This window comes from Narcine bancroftii, chromosome 6 (genome assembly GCF_036971445.1).
Source record: "Narcine bancroftii isolate sNarBan1 chromosome 6, sNarBan1.hap1, whole genome shotgun sequence".
In the NCBI taxonomy this organism is placed as follows: domain Eukaryota; kingdom Metazoa; phylum Chordata; class Chondrichthyes; order Torpediniformes; family Narcinidae; genus Narcine; species Narcine bancroftii.
This window is the reverse complement of record NC_091474.1, coordinates 98,983,592-99,010,518: the sequence shown is the minus strand read 5'-3', so window position 1 is coordinate 99,010,518 and position 26,927 is coordinate 98,983,592. Positions and strand designations below refer to the sequence as shown.

Sequence of the window (26,927 nt, the reverse complement as noted above, 5' to 3'; positions counted from 1 at the left end):
TAGAGATAAACAAGGGAAAATAAAAAGGTACAGCATGGTAGTTGCCAGAATCTGAAATAACAAGCTCGGTATTTCAGTCCACCGAAAAGTGCCCAACAAATACAGCAGGTCACGCAGCATTCTGAGGAAGTAAAGGGCCGACCACGTTCCGGGCCCAAACTCTTCAACAAAAGCACTGAAAACCAGGCAGATGCCTGAATAAAACAAGAAGGGTAGGTGGTGGGGGGGGGTGGGGGGGGGGTGGGGAAGAGCACAGGCTAACAGTTGAGATGGGGTGGCCAAACTACAGCCTCAGGCTGTAGATGGTCTGTTGCCCATAGTTAAGTGCCCCGTTACAACAAGCTTAATATTGTTTGGCTCACAAACAATGTGGCCCACAACCAAAAATGTTTGGCTATTCTTGCATTAAGAGATACTATATAGATATATGTAGTCTTATCCCCCGCCCCCCCACAACCCTTGGAATGTATTGCCCCCATTCTCTCTGCTACAATCCCAATCTCACTATCAAAACTGCAGTCAAGGTTGGTCTGAATTACTGACCTCCCTCCACCTTGCCAAAGCCAGATGATAAATCTCAGACACCTCCTCTTATCTTGAACAGGACTTCACCACCAAGAAACATGATGCCATCATGTCCTGCACCATTACTGATCTCATCAATTCTGGTGCTTTCATAACATAACAATTTACAGCACGGAAACAGGCCATTAGGCCCTTCTAGTCTGCACCGAACCAAACACCCCTCTCTAGTCCCACCTCCCTGCACAATGTCCAATGCACAATGCCCATAACCCTCAATCTTCTAGTCCGCACCGAACCAAACACCCCTCTCTAGTCCCACCTCCCTGCACAATGCCCATAACCCTCCATCTGTCCCTTCAGCAACACCCATTGTTTCCCAACCCTGCACTGCCCAGTTCTACATCCTACCCAGGATCCACAAACCCACCTTCCCCAGTTGATCCACTACTTCCATGTTCTCCTGCCCCACTGAACTGGTATCATCATACCACTTGGTCCAGTCTCTTCCCACATACATCCAGGACATTTCACTTTTTCACCACCATTTCAACAACTTCCAGTTACCTGGGCAAGATGATTTTCACCATGGATGTCCAGTTCTGATACACTTCCATCCCACATAAAGGTCTCAAATCCTTCCATTTCTTCCTGAATAGCAGACCTAACCGGACAAATTTTTTTTGTGCATCTACCAACTTCCCCAAACATTGTAAGAATTCATGTAGTAAATACTTCCTGTGCTTCATCCATTGAAGGAATATTCTGCCTCAGATAAGGAGACCAAACCTGGATGACCAAGGCCCTTTTCAATTCAACTGTATTCCTGTACTCAAATACACTTGCAATGATAGCCATGCTATTTGTTCACTATCCTAACTGCTGGTTGTGCATGATTACTTGCCTCCAACATCTGATGTACAAAGACATCCAATTTCATTGCACTGCTCCTTTTCCCAACCCATCACCAGTTAGGTAAAATGTTTTAAAATCCATAGTGGATTCTTCATGTTTACCTGCATCTGATATGAATTTGCCCATTGCCCCAATTTTTCTAAGCCCCAATGAAGGCTTCTTTCTCTTGAAATCAGCTCACACACTGATCGTGTGGCAACACACCCATTACTGATTGCCATTGTTCATTTCCACTCTCAATTTGACATGTTGTCACATACTCTGTCAATCTTCTACAGGTGCACAGTGGAAAGTATGTTGACAGTTGCAATAAACCCGAGGCACAAGAAACAAAAATCTAATTGGATAAAATCTCATCAGATTACACAAGTTTGAGGAGCTGTAAAACAGGAGAGATTCAAGAGAATTTAAAGTTTCCATCTACCTGTTTTCTTCCAGTTCTTCATATCTCAGAGGTTGGGATTCGGTGAAGAGTGACACTTGGCTGGAAATCATTTTGTTATCAATGGTGCTGTGCGTTGTAACGAGACTCTGCATCAACTCATGGGTTGGTCTTTGTTCTTCCTGCAGATCAATAACATAGTAAGAAATCATTTGCAGTATTGAGATTTGTATCAACATCACATAATCAAGTATTAGTAATTGCTAGTAGACAACTTATTTTATATCTCTACATCCATTTCTTTTCTTGCATTTAACTCATCTTTAACGCAAATGACATTTTAAGGCTAGGTAACGTCAGAAGGTACAAACGGAAGAATGTGGACTTTACATAGATCATTGATAACATGAAAGGTTGGGATAGGCTTTGTGTTTATTCAACAGTGTGAGTGATTGAAAGGTGGCTGGGAACAAGAAAGGAATTGATATTGCAATGCATACCACCGAGGGCCTGAATTACTCCACTACATCTCTATCTGAAGACAGAAAGGGAATGGGCTACAGTGGAGTGCATCAGCCAGTGCTAACCCCAGTGATGTGGAATAGATTCTGATCTTGCTGTCAGTATCTAGTATTCACATTTTCTCCATGACCATTTGTTTCCTCTGGACACCACCCCTCATATCCAAAAAAATATACTGGCAAGTTAACCAGCTCTGTCCTTCATTGGAGGTTAAGGGCAAAAAAGTACCAATGGGATTTCATGGGCATGTGTGACAATATGTGGCTACAGGGGAACAAGAGGAGACATGGGACTGATGGGTTTGGTCCTTTTGGAGCCAGCACGGACTACAGGGCCAAATGGCCTTCTCCCATGTTCTACCAAAAAAAAAGTTGAGATGTTTCAGAAAAGACTCAAATTACCAGTTTTAGACATGGGTTTTTATGTTTCTGATGTGAATGTAAATGACGTGTTTGGTCAATGTTTCAGATGTGAATGTTATTAATAAATTTAGAAATGACACAGAGCTCTGTGGTGGTGCTGTGAGTAGTCCATGGAGACAGAATTAACACGATGAGCAGAGGGTTGTCCTATGAGGAGTGCTTCATGACTCTGGGACTGTACTCACTGGAGCCTAGATGATTGGGGGGCGGGGGGGGGTTGGTGGAATCTCAGTACTGAAAGGCTTGGATAGAGAGGACAAGGAGAAGATAAGGTGAGGGAGTCTGGGACCAGAGGGCATGGTCTCAGAATACAAATCAGATGGTGGCGAATCTGTGTAATTCATTGCTGGTTGAGGAGCCAGTCATTGCGTAGATTTGATGCAGGGGTTGATTGGATAGTAAATTGACAATTATGGAATGCCAGAACAGACAATGGGGTGAATGGCCTAATTCTGATCACATGTCGAATGGCCAGGATCTAATAAGGGTCAGACATGCACTTTGAATGGTAGCACCCAAGAGATTACTAAGAAACAAGAATCCCTGAAGGAGGCACCACAGGGTGATCGACAGGCAATGAAAGCAGACACGAGGCCTGCCTTCATTAAACAGGACATACAATGGCCTTGTAACACCTTTATAATAAATTAGTCAGGCCACAGTGGAATATTTTGAGCAGCTGTCGTCACTACACGATAACGAACAATGTGGTTGCGGTTGCACTGGGAAGGATGCAGAAGAGATTCACCAGGACACTGCCTGGGATAGAGTATTTCATTTATGAGGAAAGCATTGACAGGTGGAGCTTGTTTTCCTTGAGCAGGGAAGGGGATCTGAAAAGGTGAACAAAAGTGTACAATGTCATAGAGTTGGAAGGCACTAACATAGACCCCTTGGTCCACCAAATCCATGCACCCTGATTTACCTGTCTACAATAATCCTTGTGGTCACAGAAATGAGAGTAAAGCACAGAGTGTTACATTTGCATTTCTACCTCCTCCCTTACCGCCATTCAGGGTCCCAGTCTTTCCAAGTGAAGCAACACTTCACCTGTGAATCTGTGGGGATCATTTACTACTTCTGCTGCTCCCGATGTGGCCTCCTCTACTTCAGACTGGGAGATTGATTTGTTGAACACCTTCGCTCTGTCCGTTGCAACAGCAAGGACCTCCCAGTGGCCATCCACTTTAATTCCCCACCCCACTGCTACACTGACATATCTGTCCCTGGTCTTGTGTACTGCATAATTGGAGGAACAGCACCTCAAGTCTCCAGCCAGACGGCATCAATATCAACTTCTCCAATTTACCCCAGGGTCTCTTTTCCTCATCGCTCCACTTCTGTTCATAGTTTTCTCCAAGAGTTTCAGTTTCCTCAAACATACATGCTTGTAGATAAATGGGTGCATTGGGGAGACATGGGCTGGAGGGCCAGAAGGGCCTGTCACCACACAGTACATCTAAATTTTTAAAAGTTCAGCTCCCATCCCCTTTCCCTTTCTCCCATCAGACGTCTCCCCTTCTTAACCCTCTGCCCTCTTCCCCCATCATCTTAGTTTCTTTCTCATCCACCTATAATTTCTTAGGGGCGGCATTTCTTCCTCCTCTGCCCCAACCCCCACTCATTTTTATTTCGGAGCCCGCTGATTTTCAGTGCCCCGGAAGAAGGGCTCAGGCCACAAACCCAACTGCCTTTTACTTTCTGCGGATGCTGCGACCTGCCGAGTTTCTCCCACACCTTTGTGCACTGCACAATTTGGATCCTCACTTTTCACATCCTGCATTAGTGGCAATTTCAATGTTTCCTGTTGCAGTTGGCATCTCTTATGCAGTATCTTGTACTCATGTAAATAAGAATAACCTCTCATTGAACACTGAATGTTGATGGTAGCTTGGTAGCTAATCCCATGTTTGGCCCATATCCCTCCAAAACTTTCCAATTCATGAACATCCCAAATGTGTTTTAGAACCTAGAACAGTACATCACAGGAACAGGATCATAACCCCATGTGTCTGTACCAGACCAAAATGTCCAAATCAAACTAAAACTCTGCTACTTGAACCCAACAAATATCCCTCTATCTTCTCCTGAAACACCTCTATTGTATCTGCTTCCTCCTCTACTGGTAGCTCATTCCAGGCACCCACCACTCTGTGTGAAATACTTGACCCTTACATCTCCTTAAACTTCCTCTCCCAACCTCAAACAGGGCAGCACGGGTTGGTGTAGGAGTTAGCCCCTTGACACCACCAGGGATCGACCAGACCGGGGTTCAAATCCCATGCTCTCTGTAAGGAGTTTATTTGTTCTCCCTTTGTCTGCGTGGGTTTTCTCTGGGGGCTCTAGTTTCCTCCTACCATTCAAAACATACTGATGGTGTAGGTTAATTAGGGGCAAATTGGGAGGCATGGACTCGTGGGTCAAAATGCTGTTACGGTGCTGTATGTCGAAATTAAAAATTTTAATTTAGGTCTCCTCTAAGTGTGTGACTCTGGTACCATTGGGGGGGTGGGGGGGGGGGTGGTGGCGGATGGGGAGGGGGATTCTGACCGTCCACCATATCAACGCCTCTCACGATTTTATAAATCTTGATCAGGTCTCCCCTCAGTCTTCTTCGTTCCAGAGAAACGACACAAATTTGTCCAACCTCTCTCCGTAGCTCGTACCTTCCAAACCAGGCAACCTCTTCTGTCCCAGCCTCTTCTGTAAGCCTCTTCTGTCCCAGCCTCCATGCCCTTCTTGTAATGGGGCAACCAGTACCTCTAGGTTTTTTTCCACCAACAGGCTTATTAACCTTCCCATTCTATTCTAACCACAAGCTATTCCATAACCAACAAAAATATTCTCTGAAATACTGAAAAGTCACTTTTTTTCTTTCACTAACTGTATCTCTGAATGTACCGTTTTCTATCTTGGCACTATCTTGGAAAGTGATAATTGAATGCATCCTCTTACAGTTGGGGTACCTGTGAGGCTGTAGTAAGTAAGAAGTTGGGTGCATGTGTATACACCTAAACTTCTAACAAACTTTCATAATCATCATCGAGTGTCTGACACAGAAACAGGGCCTTCCATTCACCAAATCCACAACAGCTTTTCTGCCCATTAACATTTATCCATCTTATGACTTTCCCCACACAACTGCAAGACTGGCTACTCCTGTCCTTTTGCCTTTTTTCTTCCCACCATTCAGGGCCCAACCTTCTACCCACATGAAGCAGTGATTCACTGGCACTTCCTCTAATCTCACCTTAACTCACCATCCTACCCTGACTTCTCCATCTGCAATTTTTAAAAAAAACATTATTTATTCGTTCAAAAAACAAATAATATATGACAAATACAGCAATTATACATGAACTTTATATATATATATATATATATAAATATATATAAATATATATATATATATATATATATATAAATATATATATATATATATATATATATAAATATATATATATATATATAAAAACCCCTTCAGCCAACTCTCCTAAGGAGAGCCATAAAAAAGAAAAAAGAAAGAATATTTAAAAAAAAGTTAAGTATACATATTAAAATCTTATCAATATAAATTGAAATGTAATTATTCTGAGTATAACAGCCACTTATTAATAAAAAAATTATCATGCGAAACATACATATTTTTTTCCATTATTAAGCAATATTTCATCTCATTATGCCATCTATTAATATCAATCATATTTGTATCTTTCCACATACTATTATTTTTTCACAAATAATCAAAAGCAATCTGGAACTTATCTAATCCAAAACCTTTCAGAGGTTGTAAACTACCCAATAAAAATACTATTGGATCTAAAACTATTTTAATCTTCTACAGATATTCTAAAAACAATTGAATTTTCTTCCAAAAAGATTGTATATGTATACATGACCAAACAGCAAGAAAAAAAGTTCCAACCGTATCAATACATCTAAAACACAAATCTGATTAATTAAAATCATAATTTTTTAAATTTTTCAGGTGTTAAATATAACTGATGTAAAAAGTTGTAATTAATCATTGCATAACGTGCATTTATCAATCTAGTTACACTATCATAACAGATATCTAACCAATCTTCTTCAATAAAAAATAAAACCAATATCCACTTCCCATTTAATTTTAGATCTATCCCAACCCTTTTTATCCAAACCATCCTGTAATATTTGATACATAGATGAAATATACACCTTTTCTGGTACCTTCATAAGCAAAGTCTCAAATTTAGTCATTTTGGGTAAAATCATATATCTACCAAATAAACATTTTTACCAAAGATCGAATTTGATAATAAAGAATTCTTATCAATACCAAAATCTTCCCTCATCTGATTAAAAGATAAAAACTTACCCTCTTTAAAACAATCACCCAAATTTTTCACACCTTTAATCACCTCCAATGCAATAAACTTTGATTATGTATTGAAAAATAAATAAGTTGATTATTATACAATGGAGTCAAAGCCAATAATTTACCCCTAGAACCTATCATTTTATTTTTCTTTATCCATAACTTCATTAAATGTTTTAGTATAGGCACATTATATTGTTGTAACAAATTCATATTCCACCTAAACAAAAATTGATGTATTTCAAATTCAGAAATACTTGCCATCTCAATTTTAGCTCAACTAGGAGGCCATACCAAATCCATCAATGAGCTAATAAATTTAAGTTGGGCTGCTTCATAATAATTTTGAAAATGTGGTAAACGTAATCCCCCTAACTCATATTAACTCCAAGTTAATTTATTCAAAGCTACTCTCGAAAATAAATTTTATCAAGTAAATACGGAATAGATTGAAACAGATATTGTATGTGCAGAAAGATATTCATCTTAATTGTATTTATCCTTCCCATTAAATTAATAGGTAAATCTTTCCATTTAATCAAATCAGTTTTGATCTTTTTCATTTACAGAGCATAATTTAATTTATATAAAGATTGATCATTAACATACAAAATTATAACCAAATATTTAATTTGGTCAATCCACTTCAAATTAATAGTATTCTTATAAACTGAATAATCTCCTTCACTTACCGGTAATATTTCACTTTTTTCTTTTTTTTTAAATATAAACTTTATTTAAAATTTTATGACATGAACAAAATAAAAATTACATTTAAAGAAATAATAAAAAATAAGATTATAAAAATTAGAATACTATATCATTAAACTACACAAATTAACCCCCCAAATAATTATAACACAACATTAATCATCTAATTTAAAATTAATCCAACCCTCCCCCCAAAATAAAGAGTGAAGAATTAATTAACAATGTTGTAAATAAAATAGAAAAAAACCCACTTACGAAAAAAAGGATAAAACTTAACAACAAAAAATATCAATACTAAAATAATACCCTTAAACATATATTTAAATCAAATGAAATCCACTTTAAAACTAAATTCAAATATTAAAATCATATATCAACCGCAAATCTGTTATACAAAAAATCATAATTAATTATACATAAATACAGAATTTCCATTAATACCAAGTTTCCTTTATAATTCATCGAGAGAACAAAAACATCCCTTAGAATAACAATCAGATAAACTTTTTATTCCCTTCCCCTCCCCTTATATAAAAAAAAGAAAAAGTTCAAACTCTTATAAAATTCTCCATATTCTTCATTTATAACATCTTTAAAATTCTCTATCAAAATTAACTTAATTTTATTAAACTCTTCTCCCTCAATGTATTTGTACTTAATTTTCTTCTACTTATCACCTTTCCCCTCATCTTCCTCTTTATCTAATTCAACATCCTCAATTTTTGACTTATTATCTTCTGTGACATCATCCTCTTAAAAAAGAAAAAAGAGAAACCCCCCCAAAAAAAGAGAAAAAAAGGAGAGAAAAAAAACCTAATTCCCTCTCAATTACAATCAAAACAAAAAGAGTAAAAAAAAATAATTATTTATTTTAAAAAAATAATTAAAAAAACCTTCATTTCTTAACCCAAAAATTAAAAAGAAAAAAAAACAGGTCGGAGGTCACAACTACCTCCTCCTGTTTAAACCGCCCAAAGCGGTAACTCCCCCAAAATATTGTGTGTGAGATAACTCACAGGTAGCTGATGACTTCTGGAAACTAGTGCCCACCCAGTTCCCTCTTCCAACTCCCATTTCATTAAACTATCATCATTATTTAAACTATTTAAACTCTTTTCAAAAAAAAAGATTTATTTTTTTAAATCAACTTCGATCACCATTGCTTCAATTTCTTTTAAAAATCTGGATACCACCTTACATCTACTCTCATTGGAGACCTTAAAGGACTACATCGTTCCTGAAACTGCATGATTGGTAGAGACTAAGCAAAGTCCATAACCTCTTTAGGATTGTCAAAGAATTTTGGCTAATTTCCATCCAAAAAAATCTTCAGTACCGCAGAATACCTGAATGTTGCCCTATGTCTTTTTTTCCCACAACCATTCTTTCACAGAATTAAATTTGCGTCGTAATAGCATAGTATTAAATCTCCATCTTGAAGCTTTCTGAACATCTTGTGAACTCAAATATTCTAATAATAATAATGAATGATCCGAAACAAATCTAGCCTTATACTCCACAGATGTAACCCTATCCTGCAAATGTGCTGATATTAAAAAATAATCAATTCTAGAAAAAGAATTATGTCGCGAGGAATAAAAAGAAAAATCTTTCTCTGTAGGATTAACTCTTCGCTAAATATCAATTAAATTCAAATCTGCCATCATATTAATCACTTGGATTGCCATCTTAGACTTCTTAATTACTCTTGAGTACTTATCCAATAAAGGCTCCAACACCACATTCAAATCTCCCCCAATATCACATTAGAGTTCGATTTTCCAAGTAATAAAGACATATCCACAACAAAAGCTGTATCCTCAACATTAGGAGCATAAACATCAAGCAAAGTCCATGCCTCATTAAAGATTGTACAATTTAATTTTAATAATCTTCCACCATTTTTCTCTTCACTCTGTAACTAAAATGGTAGATTCTTATCTACCAAAATTGCCACACCTTTTGCCTTAGAATTAAACAAAGAATAAAAAACGTGCCCAACCCATTCACGTTTGAGTTCCAAATGTTCCTTATCTATTAAATGAGTTTCCTTTGCCATTGCGACCACCGTTTCTTCCATTTCTTCCAGAAATCAAATTCCCATCTTGCAGCTCTGCCCTCTTTGGAGACCGTGGAGGACTACGTCGTTCCTGGAATTGCGTAATTGGTAAAGACTGAGCAAAATCCATAGCTTCTTTAGGATTATCAAAGAACTTTGGTTGATATCCATCCTGAAAAATCTTCAGTACCGCAGGGTATCTAAATGTTGCCTTATATCCTTTTTTCCACAATAATTCTTTCACAGAATTAAATTCACGTCGTTGAAACATAATTTCCTGACTCAAATCCGGATAGAAGAAAACACGATTACTCTGAACCATCAAAGGAGATCTGTTTTGCTGTGCATTTCTAATAGCCATACGTAAAATAGTCTCTCTATCACAGTAATTTAAACAGCGAACCAGAACAGGTCTTGGATTCTGTCTTGAAAAAGGTCTCCTTCTCAAAGCTCTATGAGCCCATTCCAATATTAAACCTTCAGGAAACTTATCTTGTCCCAACACTTGTGGAATCCATTCAGTGAAAAATTTTCTTGGATCTGGCCCTTCTATGCTTTCTGGCAAGCCGACAATTTTCACATTATTCCGTCTGGATTGGTTCTCCAAATAATCAAACTTTTTTGCTAAATTTTTATTCTGAATCTGTAACGTTTCAATTGTTTTATTCACATCTTGCAATTGATCTTGTACATCAGATAATCCTTGATCACACATCTCAAGTCTTTCAATAGTTTCAACTTTAAAAGCTCCATAATCAGCCATCTGTTGAGTATTGACATCCACCAATGCATTAATCTTAGAAATAAGATTATTCATAGAATCACCTAAATGCATCATTGAAGAAAATATCTTATGTTCAAGACTCTTGAAAAGTATATCAACATCAGTAGATCCAGACATGGTGGGATTCTGCTGTTCTTGTGGAATCAGAGGACCTTCTATCCCTTCTTTTAATTTAGTAGCTTTTCTTGCAGTTTGACTCCGTGTAAGAGCCCCTGCCACAGATCCCCCAGAAGTATCAGGAGGCTGATGATCAGGGTTATCTTTGATCCAAACCTCCTTTAAAAGCTTCGTTACATCAGTATCTGAAAGAGCTGATATAACTGGTGGTATAGCAGTCAAATAACAACTCTTTAACTCTCCAACTGGTGGCGCCCCAGCTAATTCAGCAGTCAAAGTCTCAGTAGACGTTGTTTGAAATACTGGCATCCGGCCAGCCCTTTGTTCTAAAAGCAGCTGAAAACGACCTTCAGAAAGACCTACGGAATCAGAACGGAGCTCCAAGGCCGAATTCTTCGCTTGTTTTCCTGGATCCATTTCACGCTGAGTCGTGGCTTTTTGTTAACAAGCAGGCTCAGATAATTTCGGAAAATATAATTTTTTAACAATCTGTTGATGTTTCCTTTTACTTTTTTTTAAACAAATGTACCATTAGGTATTAATTCAACATCTCATACTATTTAAAAACTTTTAAAAAAAGTTTTAACGGGCACTTAAACACAAAACAATAAGTTAGAGTCAGGAGAGGACTGGAAGGCATGTCTGTTCCTTATGCCATCTTGCCACACCCCCATATATTTCACTTTTTTCCCAGTTAACTTTATATCCAGAAAGTCATCCATATTGTATTAAACACTCCTTCAAGTGCAAAAGTGACTGAGCTGAGTTTATTAAATACACCAATACATCATCAGCAAATAAATTAATTTTATATTCCTCATCTAAAACTTTCATACCTTGTATCTGTGTATTTTGTCTTATCAATTGTGCTAAAGGTTCAATCACTAATACAAACAAAGCCGGTGATAAAGGACAACCATAACGAGTTGATCAAGATAGCTTAAAGGGTTCCGAAATCAAACCATTCGTCAATACTCCAGCTACCGGTTTACTATATAGAGCCCTAATCCAACCAATAAAAAAAAGGACCAAACCTGAATTTCTCCAAAACTTTAAACAAAAAGTTCCATTCAACTCTATCAAATGCTTTTTCTGCATCTAAGGATATCACCTTCGAAAGATCTAAAGATTGTCGAAATCTATTAATCAAACTAATCACGCGCAAAATGTTATCTGAAGCATATATATTCTTTATAAAACCTGTTTGATCAATATGAATCAACTTTGTTAAAAGTTTAGCCAATCTTTTCGCTAATATTTTAGCTATTATTTTATAATCTACATTTAGCAACGTAATTGGTCTATATGAAGATACTTGCAAAGGATCGCTATCTTTTTTAGGAATTACTATAATTAAAGCACTAGAACAAGACTCAGCTAATTCATAATGTTCTCCAACTTGACGTAATACATCCCCAAACACTGTAGGATAAATCATCATAAAAATTTTTTATAAAATTCAACCGAGAATCCATCATCGCCAGGCGATTTACCATTCGGCATTTTAATTTCCAAATCAGTAAATGGTTCTTCTAACTCCTGTATATCTCCATCCTCTAAATTCAGCTATGATTAAAAAAAAAATCAATCGATCCAGTTTCCTGTTTTCCTTCAGATGTATATAACTTTTTATAAAATGAAAAAAATTTATCATTAATCTCACTAGATTTATAAGAAATAAAAGAATTCCGTCTAACAGCATTAATAGTCTTCGCTATCTGTTCCTTCTTTAATTGCCATGCCAATACCTTATGTGCTTTCTCTCCCCAGTCGTAATATCGTTGTTTAGTCCTATTAATCACACATTCAAATTGATAAGATTGCAAAGTATTATATTTCAATTTCAGTCTAGATAATTTGATTTTCTGATCTTCTGTAGCATCTTTCTGAAATTTCTTTCCTAACTCATCGATCCGTTTCTCTAATTCAAGACTCTGATTTAATCGATTCTTTTTTTATTTTAGAAGTATAACTAATTATTTGTCCTCTCAAATAGGCTTTCATAGCATCCCATAATGCAAACAGATTTAGAATTTTCTTTAAAAAAAAATTAGTTTTCTTCAAAAAATCAATAAATTCCATATTTTTTAACATTGTATTAAATCTCCAACGATAAGTTATTTGAATTTTATCAGGTTTCATATGTAAAATATAACAAAGAATGATCTGAAATCACCCTACTTTTATATTCTGCTTGTTGTATTTTCCCTTGTAAATGTGCCAATACTAAAAAGAAGTCAATCCTTGAAAATGATTCATCTCTAGATGAATAAAATGAAATATCTTTCTCTGTCGGATTAAGATGTCTCCAAATATCTACTAAATTAAGATCTTTCATCAATGCTTGAACCTGAATTGCCATCTTGGATTTTTTAACTTTCTTTGGAGATTTATCTAATAAAGGAAAAACCCAACACCTTACAAAGCCGTCCTGTCCAGAGAAGAAACAAGCCTTCCGTCGCGCATGCAGCCATCTTCAGCGCAAACTCCGGGAGATCCAAAATGAGTGGTGGACTAGCCTCGCCAAACGAACACAGCTCAGCGCGGACATTGGCGACTTCAGGGGTTTCTACGAGGCTCTAAAGGCTGTGTACGGCCCCTCACCCCAAGTCCAAAGCCAGCTGCGCAGCTCAGACGGCAAAGTCCTCCTCAGCGACAAGATCTCCATCCTCAACCGATGGTCAGAACACTTCCAATCTCTTTTCAGTGCCAACCGCTCAGTCCAAGATTCCGCCCTGCTCCAGCTCCCTCAACAGCCCCTAAGGCTAGAGCTGGATGAGGTTCCCACCCTGGATGAGACATATAAAGCAATCGAACAACTGAAAAGTGGCAAAGCAGCAGGTATGGATGGAATCCCCCCAGAAGTCTGGAAGGCTGGCGGCAAAACTCTGCATGCCAAACTGCATGAGTTTTTCAAGCTTTGTTGGGACCAAGGTAAACTGCATCAGGATCTTCGTGATGCCACCATCATCACCCTGTACAAAAACAAAGGCGAGAAATCAGACTGCTCAAACTACAGGGGAATCACGTTGCTCTCCATTGCAGGCAAAATCTTCGCTAGGATTCTACTAAATAGAATAATACCTAGTGTCGCCGAGAATATTCTCCCAGAATCACAGTGCGGCTTTCGCACAAACAGAGGAACCACTGACATGGTCTTTGCCCTCAGACAGCTCCAAGAAAAGTGCAGAGAACAAAACAAAGGACTCTACAACACCTTTGTTGACCTCACCAAAGCCTTCGACACCGTGAGCAGGAAAGGGCTTTGGCAAATACTAGAGCGCATCGGATGTCCCCCAAAGTTCCTCAACATGATTATCCAACTGCACGAAAACCAACAAGGTCGGGTCAGATACAGCAATGAGCTCTCTGAACCCTTCTCCATTAACAATGGCGTGAAGCAAGGCTGTGTTCTCGCACCAACCCTCTTTTCAATCTTCTTCAGCATGATGCTGAACCAAGCCATGAAAGACCCCAACAATGAAGACGCTGTTTACATCCGGTACCGCACGGATGGCAGTCTCTTCAATCTGAGGCGCCTGCAAGCTCACACCAAGACAAAAGAGAAACTTGTCCGTGAACTACTCTTTGCAGATGATGCCGCTTTAGTTGCCCATTCAGAGCCAGCTCTTCAGCGCTTGACGTCCTGCTTTGCGGAAACTGCCAAAATGTTTGGCCTGGAAGTCAGCCTGAAGAAAACTGAGGTCCTCCATCAGCCAGCTCCCCACCATGACTACCAGCCCCCCCACATCTCCATCGGGCACACAAAACTCAAAACGGTCAACCAGTTTACCTATCTCGGCTGCACCATTTCATCAGATGCAAGGATCGACAATGAGATAGACAACAGACTCGCCAAGGCAAATAGCGCCTTTGGAAGACTACACAAAAGAGTCTGGAAAAACAACCAACTGAAAAACCTCACAAAGATAAGCGTATACAGAGCCGTTGTCATACCCACACTCCTGTTCGGCTCCGAATCATGGGTCCTCTACCGGCAACACCTACGGCTCCTAGAACGCTTCCACCAGCGTTGTCTCCGCTCCATCCTCAACATCCATTGGAGCGCTTACACCCCTAACGTCGAAGTACTCGAGATGGCAGAGGTCGACAGCATCGAGTCCACGCTGCTGAAGATCCAGCTGCGCTGGATGGGTCACGTCTCCAGAATGGAGGACCATCGCCTTCCCAAGATCGTATTATATGGCGAGCTCTCCACTGGCCACCGTGACAGAGGTGCACCAAAGAAAAGGTACAAGGACTGCCTAAAGAAATCTCTTGGTGCCTGCCACATTGACCACTGCCAGTGGGCTGATAACGCCTCAAACCGTGCATCTTGGCGCCTCACAGTTTGGCGGGCAGCAACCTCCTTTGAAGAAGACCGCAGAGCCCACCTCACTGACAAAAGGCAAAGGAGGAAAAACCCAACACCCAACCCCAACCAACCAATTTTCCCTTGCAACCGCTGCAATCGTGTCTGCCTGTCCCGCATCGGACTTGTGAGCCACAAACGAGCCTGCAGCTGACGTGGTCTTTTTACCCCCTCCATAAATCTTCGTCCGCGAAGCCAAGCCAAAGAAAAAAAAAAAGAGATGAATAAAATGAAATATCTTTCTCTGTCGGATTATGATGTCTCCAAATATCTACTAAATTAAGATCTTTCATCAATGCTTGAACCTGAATTGCCATCTTGGATTTTTTAACTTTCTTTGGAGATTTATCTAATAAAGGTTCCAAAACACAATTAAAATCACCACCAACTAAAATATTATCATTCGCCTGACCCAAACATAAAAATGCATCCAAAATAAATACTTCATCATCTGCATTTGGACCATAAATGTTAAGTAAAGTCCAAAATTCACTAAAAATCTTACAGTTCAATTTAAGAATACATCCTGCCTTTTCCTCCATTGATTGTAATTCAAAAGATAAATTTTTATGTACCAAAATTGTTACGCCTTTAGCTCTTGAATTAAATGAATGTACATGCCCAACCCAGTCCCTTTTTAATTTTGCGCTTTCCTTCACATTCAAATGTGTTTCTTGTAAAAAGCTAATATCAATTTTCATTTTCTTAATACGTTTAATCGTACTATTTAATCCTCGAACATTAAAAGTTGCAAGCCTCAACTAAATACCAATAATATCTTTATATAGAAACTCAAATCAACATATATAGGCCCTCCAATAAAAAAAAATCACAAATTAAAAACTAAAAAAAAAATAAGAATAAAAAATAATAAAGAAAAAAATGAAAGTTCCCCCCCCCAAAAAAAAACTACCAAAAGGTAGTAATCGCCTAAACAAAAATTGGGTGTGGGTCACCCACCAGTGGCTGATGACTAGTAAAGAACTTAGTGCACATCTCGCCCTCCCCAGCCAGTCAGTAACATGAAAATCTCATAATAACAAAAGAAAAAATTTAAAAAATTCTTTTTTATCCAGAGAATTCCAATCTCGAAGATCCCATTTCAGAAGGAGGTAGACTCTTTCCATTCCCATTTCTGCCATTTCTTCCGTTTCCAGAGCAACCAGATTTTTCTTTAGGAGATAATGGTGGACTACGTCTTTGTCCTCTTATATCTGGCAATGAATCAGCAAAAATCATTGCTTCACGATCAGTTTCAAAAAAACCGAAATTGATAGTCTCCATAAAACACCTTCAACACTGCAGGGTAACGAAAAGTAGACTTATAACCTTTACGCCACAAAACTTCTTTAACTAGATTGAATCGACGTTGACGTTGAATGACCTCTTGCCTCAGATCAGGATAAAAAAAACTCCTGAATCAATAATGGGGTGTGTCGTCTTGCATTTTGTACTGCAAGTCGAAGTATTGCTTCTCTATCCAAATAACTCAAACATCGAATTATTATCGGTCTCGGTGGTTAACCAGCTGAGGGTGTTCTTCTTAAAGCTCTGTGGACTCTTTCCAGTGCCAATCCCCCAGAGAAAAATTCTTGCCCTAATATTTGCGGAATCCAGTCTTTAAAAAAACAAAGAGGATCTTGTCCTTCTATACCTTCTGGCGAACCAACAATTTTCGCATTATTCCTTCTGCTTTGAATTTCCAAATAATCTATTTTTCTTTCTAGCTCCTTCTCACGTTCTCCTAATTCTATGACTGATTTTTCTACCTTCAATATTTTTTCTGTGTTAGAAGTCACTTGTTGTTTACAGTCCAAATAAGCAGTCTGAAATTTTAAAAATTCTTCATAAGATGCATCCACACGTGCTTTAACCATATTTAATTCCGATCTCATAACAGCATTCATTTGAACCATTTCATTCATTTGAGATGTCAACAAATCCATTCCAGGTTTTATAACAGCTTGAATAGCTGCCTTCAATTGTGATTCAGTAAAGCTCATCTCTGCAATAGTGACAGAAGAAGGTAACTGCAGCTCCTGCTGCAACTTAACAGAAGACATTTAAAAAGTTTACTGGGGGTCTGGACTCCCAGTGATGGCACTCCGACATCCTCAGGGAGTCGCCGCTGGTCTCCCCCTTAAATCTCGTTGTTTTTTCATCAATTCACGAATAAAAACGATTTCTTCAGATTGAAATGCTACCTGATGCATTTCCAACAATGGAGTCGTCTTCCTGTGTGCTCCCTCCATTGAAATCGAAAGGCTTCTTGGGAACTTCTTGGGAACACGCACCTTCTTCCGGAGAACGGGTAATTCCAGCGCTATCCTTCATTTGATGAGCAATAGATATATTTTTAAGCCCCAACAGGCGTGGCAAGATGGCGTAAGGAACAGACATGCCTTCCAGTCCTCTCCTGACTCTAACTTATTGTTTTGTCTTTAAGTGCCCGCTAAAACTTTTTTAAAAAGTTTATAAATAGTATGAGGTGTTGAATTAATACCTAATGGTACATTTGTTAAAAAAAAGTAAAAGGAAACATCAACAGATTGTTAAAAAATTATATTTTCCAAAATTATTTGAGCCTGCTTGTTTACAAAAAGCCACGACTCAGCGTGAAATGGATCCAGGAAAAGAAGCGAAGAATTTGGCCTTGGAGCTCCGCTCTGAATCCGTAAGTCTTTCTGAAGGTCGTTTCCAACAGCCTTTAGAACAAAGGGCTGGCCGGATGCCAGTATTTCAAACAACGTCTACTGTTACTGAGACTTTGACTGCTGAATTAGCTGGGGCGCCACCAGTTGGAGAGTTAAAGAGTTGTTATTTGACTGCTATACCATCAGTTACAACAGCTCTTCCAGATACTGACGTAACGAAGCCTTTAAAGAAGGTTTGGATCAAAGATAACCCTGATCATCAGCCTCCTGACACTTCTGGGGGGTCTGTGGCAGGGGTTCTTACACGGAGTCAAACTGCAAGAAAAGCTACTAAATTAAAAGAAGGGATAGAAGGTCCTCTGATTCCCCAAGAACAGCAGAATCCCACCATGTCTGGATCTACTGATGTTGATATACTTTTCAAGAGTCTTGAACATAAGATATTTTCTTCAATGATGCATTTAGGTGATTCTATGAATAATCTTATTTCTAAGATTAATGCATTGGTGGATGTCAATACTCAACAGATGGCTGATTATGGAGCTTTTAAAGTTGAAACTATTGAAAGACTTGAGATGTGTGATCAAGGATTATCTGATGTACAAGATCAATTGCAAGATGTGAATAAAACAATTGAAACGTTACAGATTCAGAATAAAAATTTAGCAAAAAAGGTTGATTATTTGGAGAACCAATCCAGACGGAATAATGTGAAAATTGTCGGCTTGCCAGAAAGCATAGAAGGGCCAGATCCAAGAAAATTTTTCACTGAATGGATTCCACAAGTGTTGGGACAAGATAAGTTTCCTGAAGGTTTAATATTGGAATGGGCTCATAGAGCTTTGAGAAGGAGACCTTTTTCAAGACAGAATCCAAGACCTGTTCTGGTTCGCTGTTTAAATTACTGTGATAGAGAGACTATTTTACGTATGGCTATTAGAAATGCACAGCAAAACAGATCTCCTTTGATGGTTCAGAGTAATCGTGTTTTCTTCTATCCGGATTTGAGTCAGGAAATTATGTTTCAACGACGTGAATTTAATTCTGTGAAAGAATTATTGTGGAAAAAAGGATATAAGGCAACATTTAGATACCCTGCGGTACTGAAGATTTTTCAGGATGGTTATCAACCAAAGTTCTTTGATAATTCTAAAGAAGCTATGGATTTTGCTCAGTCTTTACCAATTACGCAATTCCAGGAACGGCGTAGTCCTCCACGGTCTCCAAAGAGGGCAGAGATGCAAGAAGGGAATCTGATTTCTGGAAGAAATGGCAAAGTTGATTTAAAAAAAAATTAATTATTTTTTGTTGAGAAGATTTTAAATAGAGTTGGGAGAGGGAACTGGGTGGGCACCAATTTCCAGAAGTCATCAGCTGCGTGTGAGTTATCTCACACCCAATATTTTTGGGGAAGTTACCGCATTAGGCGGTTTAAACAGGAGGAGGTAATTGTGACCTCCAACCTGTTTTTTTTTTCTTTTTAATTTTTGGGTTAGGGAGTGAAGCTTTTTTTTTATTATCTTTTTTAAATAATTAATTTATATCTATATATACATATATATACACACACACACACACACACACACACACACATATATATATATATAATTATAAAACCAACCATCTTCAGCTAATTCTAAGGCAAAAGGTGTGGCAATTTTGGTACATAAGCTACCATTTCAGTTACAGAATGAAGAGAAAAATGGTGGAAGATTATTAAAATTAAATTGTACAATCTTTAATGAAGCATGGACTTTGCTTGATGTTTATGCTCTTAATGTTGAGGATACATCTTTTGTTGTGGATATGTCTTTATTACTTGGACAATTGAACTCTAATGTGATGATTGGGGGAGATTTGAATGTGGTGTTGGAGCCTTTATTGGATAAGTACCCAAGAGTAATTAAGAAGTCTAAGATGGCAATCCAAGTGATTAATATGGTGAGGCAACATTTCTCCTGTAAATCTGTATTTTACTGCATCTAATGCCCCCCATGCAGGCTCGCCATTGGGAAGACAGGTCGCAGACTGAGACATCGCTTTGTGGAGAACGTTTGCTCTGTCTCCCATAATAGCAAAGACCTCGCAGTGTCCTGCCACTTCAATTCCAATTCTCATACAACTTATCTGTCCACAGGCTACTGTGCTGCCGCCCACAAATTGGAGGGACAGCAGCTTGTTTTCCTTATTGGCAGTCTCCAACCTGACGGCATCTTCCTCTCCCTCTGGAAGAAACCAGAGCACCTGGACAAAACCCACGCAAACTCAGAGAGAATGCACAAACTCCTTACAGACAGCGCCACCTTCAAAACTTTCTGGAGAAAGTGGACCCTGGTCTACAATGGTTCAGATTGCAAGACAAACATTCCCAATAGCACCAACAACTTTCAGACTGTATACTGGAGGCACATAGAGGCCCCAAGTCTAAAGAGCACATTCTCTCAACCCACAACAAAATAGGCCCGTCTTACTATGGAACTAGAAAAGATGCAGTCACCTGTCTCCCTCACTCTGAGAAACCATCAAGCCTGTGTAAAACTCCTCCCTGGAGCAGCAACCATAGCTGGGTTTCAGGGGAAAGTGAAATCAAGCACTGGAATAATTGATTCGTACAAATGTTCTGTAAAACATCTGAAATAGAGCTGACTGATGAGCATGTGCCTACAGTACAAACTGAGAAAAGGGTTTCACTATGGCATTGTTGTTCAAAAGGACACTTTCTATTTCAATGATGGACTATTTATTTTCCACAATTTTTTTTTTGCTGGTTGCTCGAAACTGCCGGTGGTTTCAATTGCGGATAAGAGGGGTTTTATTGAACTTGGAGGAATGAAATTCACAACTGCAGATTCAGACCCCCACAACAGTTTGAATAGTGGGATGAGGCAAAGTTACAGTTTTTTCCCAACAAGCAGAGACAATGGGCCAAATGAATCTAAATTTCCCGTGAATCCATAATCAATTATGATGACCCCCCCCCCGCTCGTAAAAAGGATGCTTAATCTCGCTCATTCCTTGAAACCAATGGACTGAGAGCAACCATTAAAACACCTTAGAAGAGAAAAGAAAATCGGCAAAAGAAACACGAGAAATTAGTGTATCACGTTACCTCATCTTTATGTGCATGGCTTCCGCCCAAATCAATATACACAGCATCTTTATCATAAATAACACCCCCAACACCAGACATTGGGGCATAGATCAATTTCTCCTTCTCATTCAACGACCGTTTCTTCAGCTGCTCAGGAAGGGGACAGGGATCGGAAAGGAAGTTGACTTTATTCACCACGAAGTCACCGACACCTAAATGGAAGAAGTAAACTGTCAGACTGCATGCAAATCAATCTATGTTTGAATCTAAGAGATCAGATTGCAAATGGATAGGTAAAGAACAAATGCCAGCAGTGCATTTATAAAGGTTTGATGGTTCACGACATTTAAGAAAAACTAAAGAAAGATACAAGTACTCATGCTTCATTGAACAGGAATAACAAAAATACTTTATAGGAAGAGGAAAGGGAAAAGATGAAGGAAAATGCCTTTCCATTTTACCCCATCTCATCATGAAAACTTGAGATCCAGTTTCCAGAAGGCAACTAAGATCATTAGAGGAAAGGATGTTTCAAAAAGGAAGCTCGCAAATAATATCAGAAAAGATATTTTTTGAAGAAAGTAAAAGCATGTATATTAAGAGTAAAAAAAAGAGAGTAAATATAGTAATAGAAAATGATCCTGGAGAAATTGTAATGGGAGACAAGAAGATGGAGATGAACTGAGTATCTTGCATCAGTCTTCACTGTGGAAGACATTAGCAGAGCACCTAACTATCTAAGGGTGTCACAGAAGAGAGACGAGTGCAGTCATGGTCACCAGAGAAGGGGCTTGGGAAACTGAAAGGTCTACGAGTAGATAAGTCTCGGGACCAGATGGAATTCATCCTTGGGTTCCAATAGAAGTAGCTATAGAGATTGTGGCAGCATGACTAATGATCTTCAAAGAATCAATGGTTTCTGGTATGACTCCAGAGGGCTGGAAAATTGTAAAGGATATGCCACTATTTAAAAAGGAAGAGAGGCAGCAGAGAGGAAATTATCGACCAGTTAGCCTAAGGTGGTTGGGAAGTTGTTGGAGTCGATGTTCAAGAATGAGGTTACAGAGTACCTAGAGGTGTATTTCAAGATTAGGCTAAAGTCAGCATGTGAACTGTTTCCTTATGTGAACATCTTGCCTGACAAACCTACTGTAACTTTTTTGTGGAAACCACAAGCAGGCCTGATGACTTTCAAAAGGCCTTTGACAAGGTGCCACACATGAGGCTACTTCACAAGATGAGAGCCCATGGAATTACAGGAAAGATACTAACATGGGTAGAGCATAGGCTGATCGGCAGGAAACAGAGTGGTTGGCAACCAGTTACCAGTGGGGTTCCGCAGGGATTGGTGTTGGGGCCACTTCTTTTTACATTGTTTGTTAATGATTTGATTGCGGAATAAATGGCCTTGTGGCCAAGTTTGCAGATGATACAAAGAAAAGTTGAGGGGAAAATTCTAAGTTCCGTGTGCAGGATACCCTAAAGGTCAACCTCCAGGTTGAGTCTGTGGTGAAGAAGGCGAATGCAATGCTGGTACTTTTATGTTAAGGATACAAGAGCAGGGATACAAGAGCCTCAATGTTGAGGCTTCATAAAAGCGCTGGTGAGGCCTCACTTGGAGTACAGGATACAGTTTTGTTCACCTTATTTAAGAAAGGATGTACTGGCATTGGAGAGTTCAGAGAAGATTTACAATAGCATACCATAAACCTTCTTAACTACCCTATCAACCTGTGCAGCAAACTTGAGAGATCTAAGGATTTGGACCCCAAGGTCATTCTGTTCTTCCACACTAATAATCCTGCATTAACCATTAAAAATGCATCACTTCACACATCCAGATTGAACTCTACCTTTTCTGCCCAACTCTGGATCTTGTTGTAACCTACGACGACCTTCTACACTATCCACAATACCTGCAACCTTCATGTCATCTGCAAACTTACTCTATTTCTTCGTCCAGGTCATTTATAAAAATCACAAACTGTAATTCCACTGGTCAGCGATGCCAGATAGAATACACTACTACACTCTGCTTTCTGCAGACAACCCAATTTTGAATCCACACAGACAATGTTTCATGGATCTCACGAAAGTCTCATGACTTTCTGAATGAGTCTACTATAAGGGACCTTGCAAAATGCCTTACTAAAATCCATATTCACCACATCCACTGCCCTACCTTAATCAATTTATTTTGTTAATTCCTCAAAAAACTCAATCATGTTTGTGAAGCACAAAGCCATTCTGATTATTCCCAAGAAAACTATACATCTCTAAATGCTTGTAAATCCTCTCCAAGGAGTTTCCCCAGAGTCACTTCTTAAAGCCAACCATCTTCAGCTAGTTCATCACTGATCTTCCTCTAATTACAAGGTCAGAAGGAGGAATTTTTGCTGATAATAGCTCAATGTTCCACACTATTTGAGCACTTAAGATTATGAAGCAGTCCACACCCACATGCAGACCTGGACAACATCCAGGCCAGGCTAATGGGTACAAGTAACATCCACAGAACACAAGTGTCAGGCAATGGCCATATCCAACAAAAGGAAAAAAAGCATTAATTTCCTGACACTCAATGACACTAACAGAATCTCCATCAGTATCCTAAGGATTACCATTGGCCAGAAACTGCACTGGAGGAGCTACAATACTATGTCAAAGGCTAGAAATCATGAGACATGAGGCTAGAAATCATAACTCCCTACAAGTTACTCACCATCTACAAGGTTCAAGTCAGAAGTATGATGGAACATTCTCTACTTGCCTGAATGTGTGCAGTTTATTTAAGAACACTCAACAAGCTTGATGCTATACAGGACACAGAAGCCCACTACATCGGCATTCGTACTCCAACCATTCACCAACACCACACTAGATGCAGTTTGTACTAATAGTGTTTCTCAACCAGTGGGTCTTGACCCAGTGGTGGGTGAGTGTGTCTCCATGTGGAACTTTAAAAACGTTTTTTACTTGAAAATATTGCTCAGTCATCGCCACTAGTGGGCTATGGCATGTTAGGCTGGAAGCCAGGTGGGCCTTAGACCGAAAAAATTCAGAACCACTGCACAAACGACAGGATGCATGGCAGCAACTCACGGAGGCTCCATGGACAGTGCCTTCAAACTACCATGACTACCAGCACAAACAACAGCAGCACCAAATGGAAATTGCCGTCTGACCTCACACTATCTGGTTCTGGAAACACTTGGTCATCCCTTCACCATCACCGGGTTAAAATCCAGGAACTCCCTTCTTCATGTGACTGCTGTGGTCCAAGAAGGCAGCTCGTCACCACCTTCTCAAGCCCAATTAAATAATGTCTGAACCTGCAAAGTGCACATCTCTTGAATGAATAATGAGTAATAGTGAGCCGTGAAAAAGGTTATAACAGAATCTAGATTAACTGAAAAAGTGGGCAGAATTTAACTCATACAAGTGGAAAAGGATGCATCTTTGAAAGTTAAACCAGGGTAGAGTGTACATAGTGCTGGGGTGCAGCGCTGGACAGAGAGACCTTGGAATACATGTAGATAATTCCCTGAAAATGGGAACTGAGATTGCCTTCATTAGCCAAGGCATTAAGTACAAGAGTTGGAATGGCCAGGTTGCACTTTGAAGGACTGAATGCACATCACAGGAGGGGCATGATTAAGCGAGAGAGGGTGCATGAAACAGACACAAGGATGTTGCCTGGATTGAAGGGCTTGTGTATCAAGGTGAAATTGAAGATGCTGGGCCTGTTTTCCCTGAAGAGAAGGCAAATGAGAGGTAACATAATAGAAGTTAATAATGATGAGAGGTATAAAAAGGGGAGATGACCATAGTCCGTTTCACATGGTGTGGTGAAGGAATGTGTTTAAAGCGAGGGAAGTTTGTAAGGGAACTGAAGGATGTTTTTCCATACAAAAAGTACTTGGTATCTGGAGGAGGTGCTGGAGGCAGGACACAAATAACATGCCAGCCAGGGTGGTGGGATGGGTGAAGATAGACATGTTGATCATCATCGATGGTTTTATCTATACAAAACAACTCCATGAGTAACCAACTCACTTCACTAGCCACAGTGGAATTGTACCAAAATCATGGGCCACTATATCGATGGAGAGAAGCCACATGCAATTCCTTTGATCAGTATATTACCAGGTACATGAACATGACTGTTATCCTTGAGGTACGTCCCACGAAGGTATCCATACATTGAAATTCTACGGTCGCACTTCCGATTTACTCGCACTTCCTCTGGGTTGGTCAGATCTTCCATTCTGAAACACCAGCAATATTATTTTCTCATTTAAAATCATCATTTCCATGTAATGGTCATATTTGAGAAGTCTGGTTGGATTACACATTTCACAGAATTTTAATGAAGATATTAAATCATGATCTCTTAGGATTGGCTAACTGGAATATAATGTTTTAAATTAAATTTTAAAAATTAAATTAGACATATAGCACTGTAACAGGTCAATCAGCCCTATGAGTCCATGCAGCTCATTTTATACCCAATTAATCTACACCTACACTTTTGAAGGGTGGGAGGAAACCAGAGTCCCTGGAGAAAACCCATGCAAACATGGGGAGTAGGTACAAACACTTTACAGAAGTGGGTTTCATCCATTGGGCTTTACGAAGAAAAACCATCACACATTATTCTCTTTGCAAACAAAGGGCTGCAAACCACGATTCAGCTCACGACTCAGTTCTGTCCCTTCTCCAGCTGCTTGGTTCCAATCATCCAGGGCTCTCTAACCCCAACGAGGCTTGGGAACTGGCACACCAGTGAGACTCCACCCTGGAATTCCAGCAGGAGACATAAATGAGCGGCGCAGTTAGCACAATGCTAATGCAGTGACCCGGGTTTGAATTTGGCGCCGTCTGTGAGGAGTTGATGCATTCTCTTCACGTATGCGTGGGTTTCCTCCGCTGCTCACCTTTCAAAATGTATGGGGGCTGTAGGTTCTTTCTTTTTCAACATATATGTCGAACATATATACAGGAGGAAATTTACATTACATTCACGTGTTTACAAGTGTATAAAAGAACATATTAGCATTTAATAAATATATTAACCATAAATTTCTTCCCTTGTAAAACCAAAAGAAAAAGAGAGAAAAAACTAATTCTTATTACAAAATTCCCTCCAATCTGAGAAAGAAAGAGGGACTGGGCTGTCCATTCTGAGTAGAGTAGGAAAAAAGGTTCAAACCAAATTGGAGAATCCAGCATAAAATTATGATTCTTAAACTATATGGAAATATTGAATAAACGGTCACCGCACTTCTTCAAATTTAAAAGATATATCAAATATCCTACTCCTAATTTTCTCCAAATTTAAAGGTGACAAGACAACAGAGAAACACTGAAGTTGAGTAGGTGGGTTTGGATACTACCATTTAAGTAAATATGGCTTTTCTACCCAATAACATTGAAAAGGCAATTATTCGCTTTACAGTGCCCACTCTCCACTGGTATGATTCCAAAAATAGCTATTAATAGATTTGGTTGTAATTCTAATCGTAGAACTGTTGTTAGGGTTTCAAAAACACCTTTCCTGGACAATAAAGCCAAAAGATAATATATCAAATATTAATAGCCCAATAATAAACTCTAAAATTAGGGAGCCATTCCTCCATCTTTCTTGTTTCTGTAATCTAGGATTTTGGGAGTTGTAAGTTGGGTGTAATTGGACAGCACTGGTTCGTGGGCTTAAAGGGCCTGTTACCATGCTGCACGTCTTCATTTAAAATTTTTAAAATTTAAATAACCTGGTTGGAGCCCACATTGAGTCTTTGAGGCTCAATGAATGATTCTGATATCGATGGAGATAATTAATACCAAAACATTTTTAAAATAACATCCATCATTTAACATTATAAATATTTAATGAATTTGTCACTCATTTCTTGGAGTCATATAGCACCTTCGGCCTGACTCATCAGGTGGGCATTCTGACCTCTTCCCACAGAACATTACAGCCCAAAAATAGACCCTTGGGCCCATCTAGTCAGAACCA

The 26,927-nt window shown here is 39.0% G+C and overlaps 1 protein-coding gene across 3 annotated transcripts in view; it reads right to left on the bottom strand.

The window, feature by feature from the left end:
* bms1 (BMS1 ribosome biogenesis factor) overlaps nt 1–26,927 on the bottom strand; it is a 165,970-nt gene that overhangs the window by 71,764 nt on the left and 67,279 nt on the right. For all 3 annotated transcript variants that reach the window (XM_069885875.1, XM_069885876.1, XM_069885877.1), the window contains exons 7-9: nt 25,055–25,176; nt 20,927–21,120; nt 1,862–2,001 (exon numbers count right to left, since the gene is read on the bottom strand). In XM_069885875.1, the coding sequence (XP_069741976.1) occupies nt 1,862–2,001; nt 20,927–21,120; nt 25,055–25,176 (456 nt within the window). The remainder of the gene's footprint in view (nt 1–1,861; nt 2,002–20,926; nt 21,121–25,054; nt 25,177–26,927) is intronic.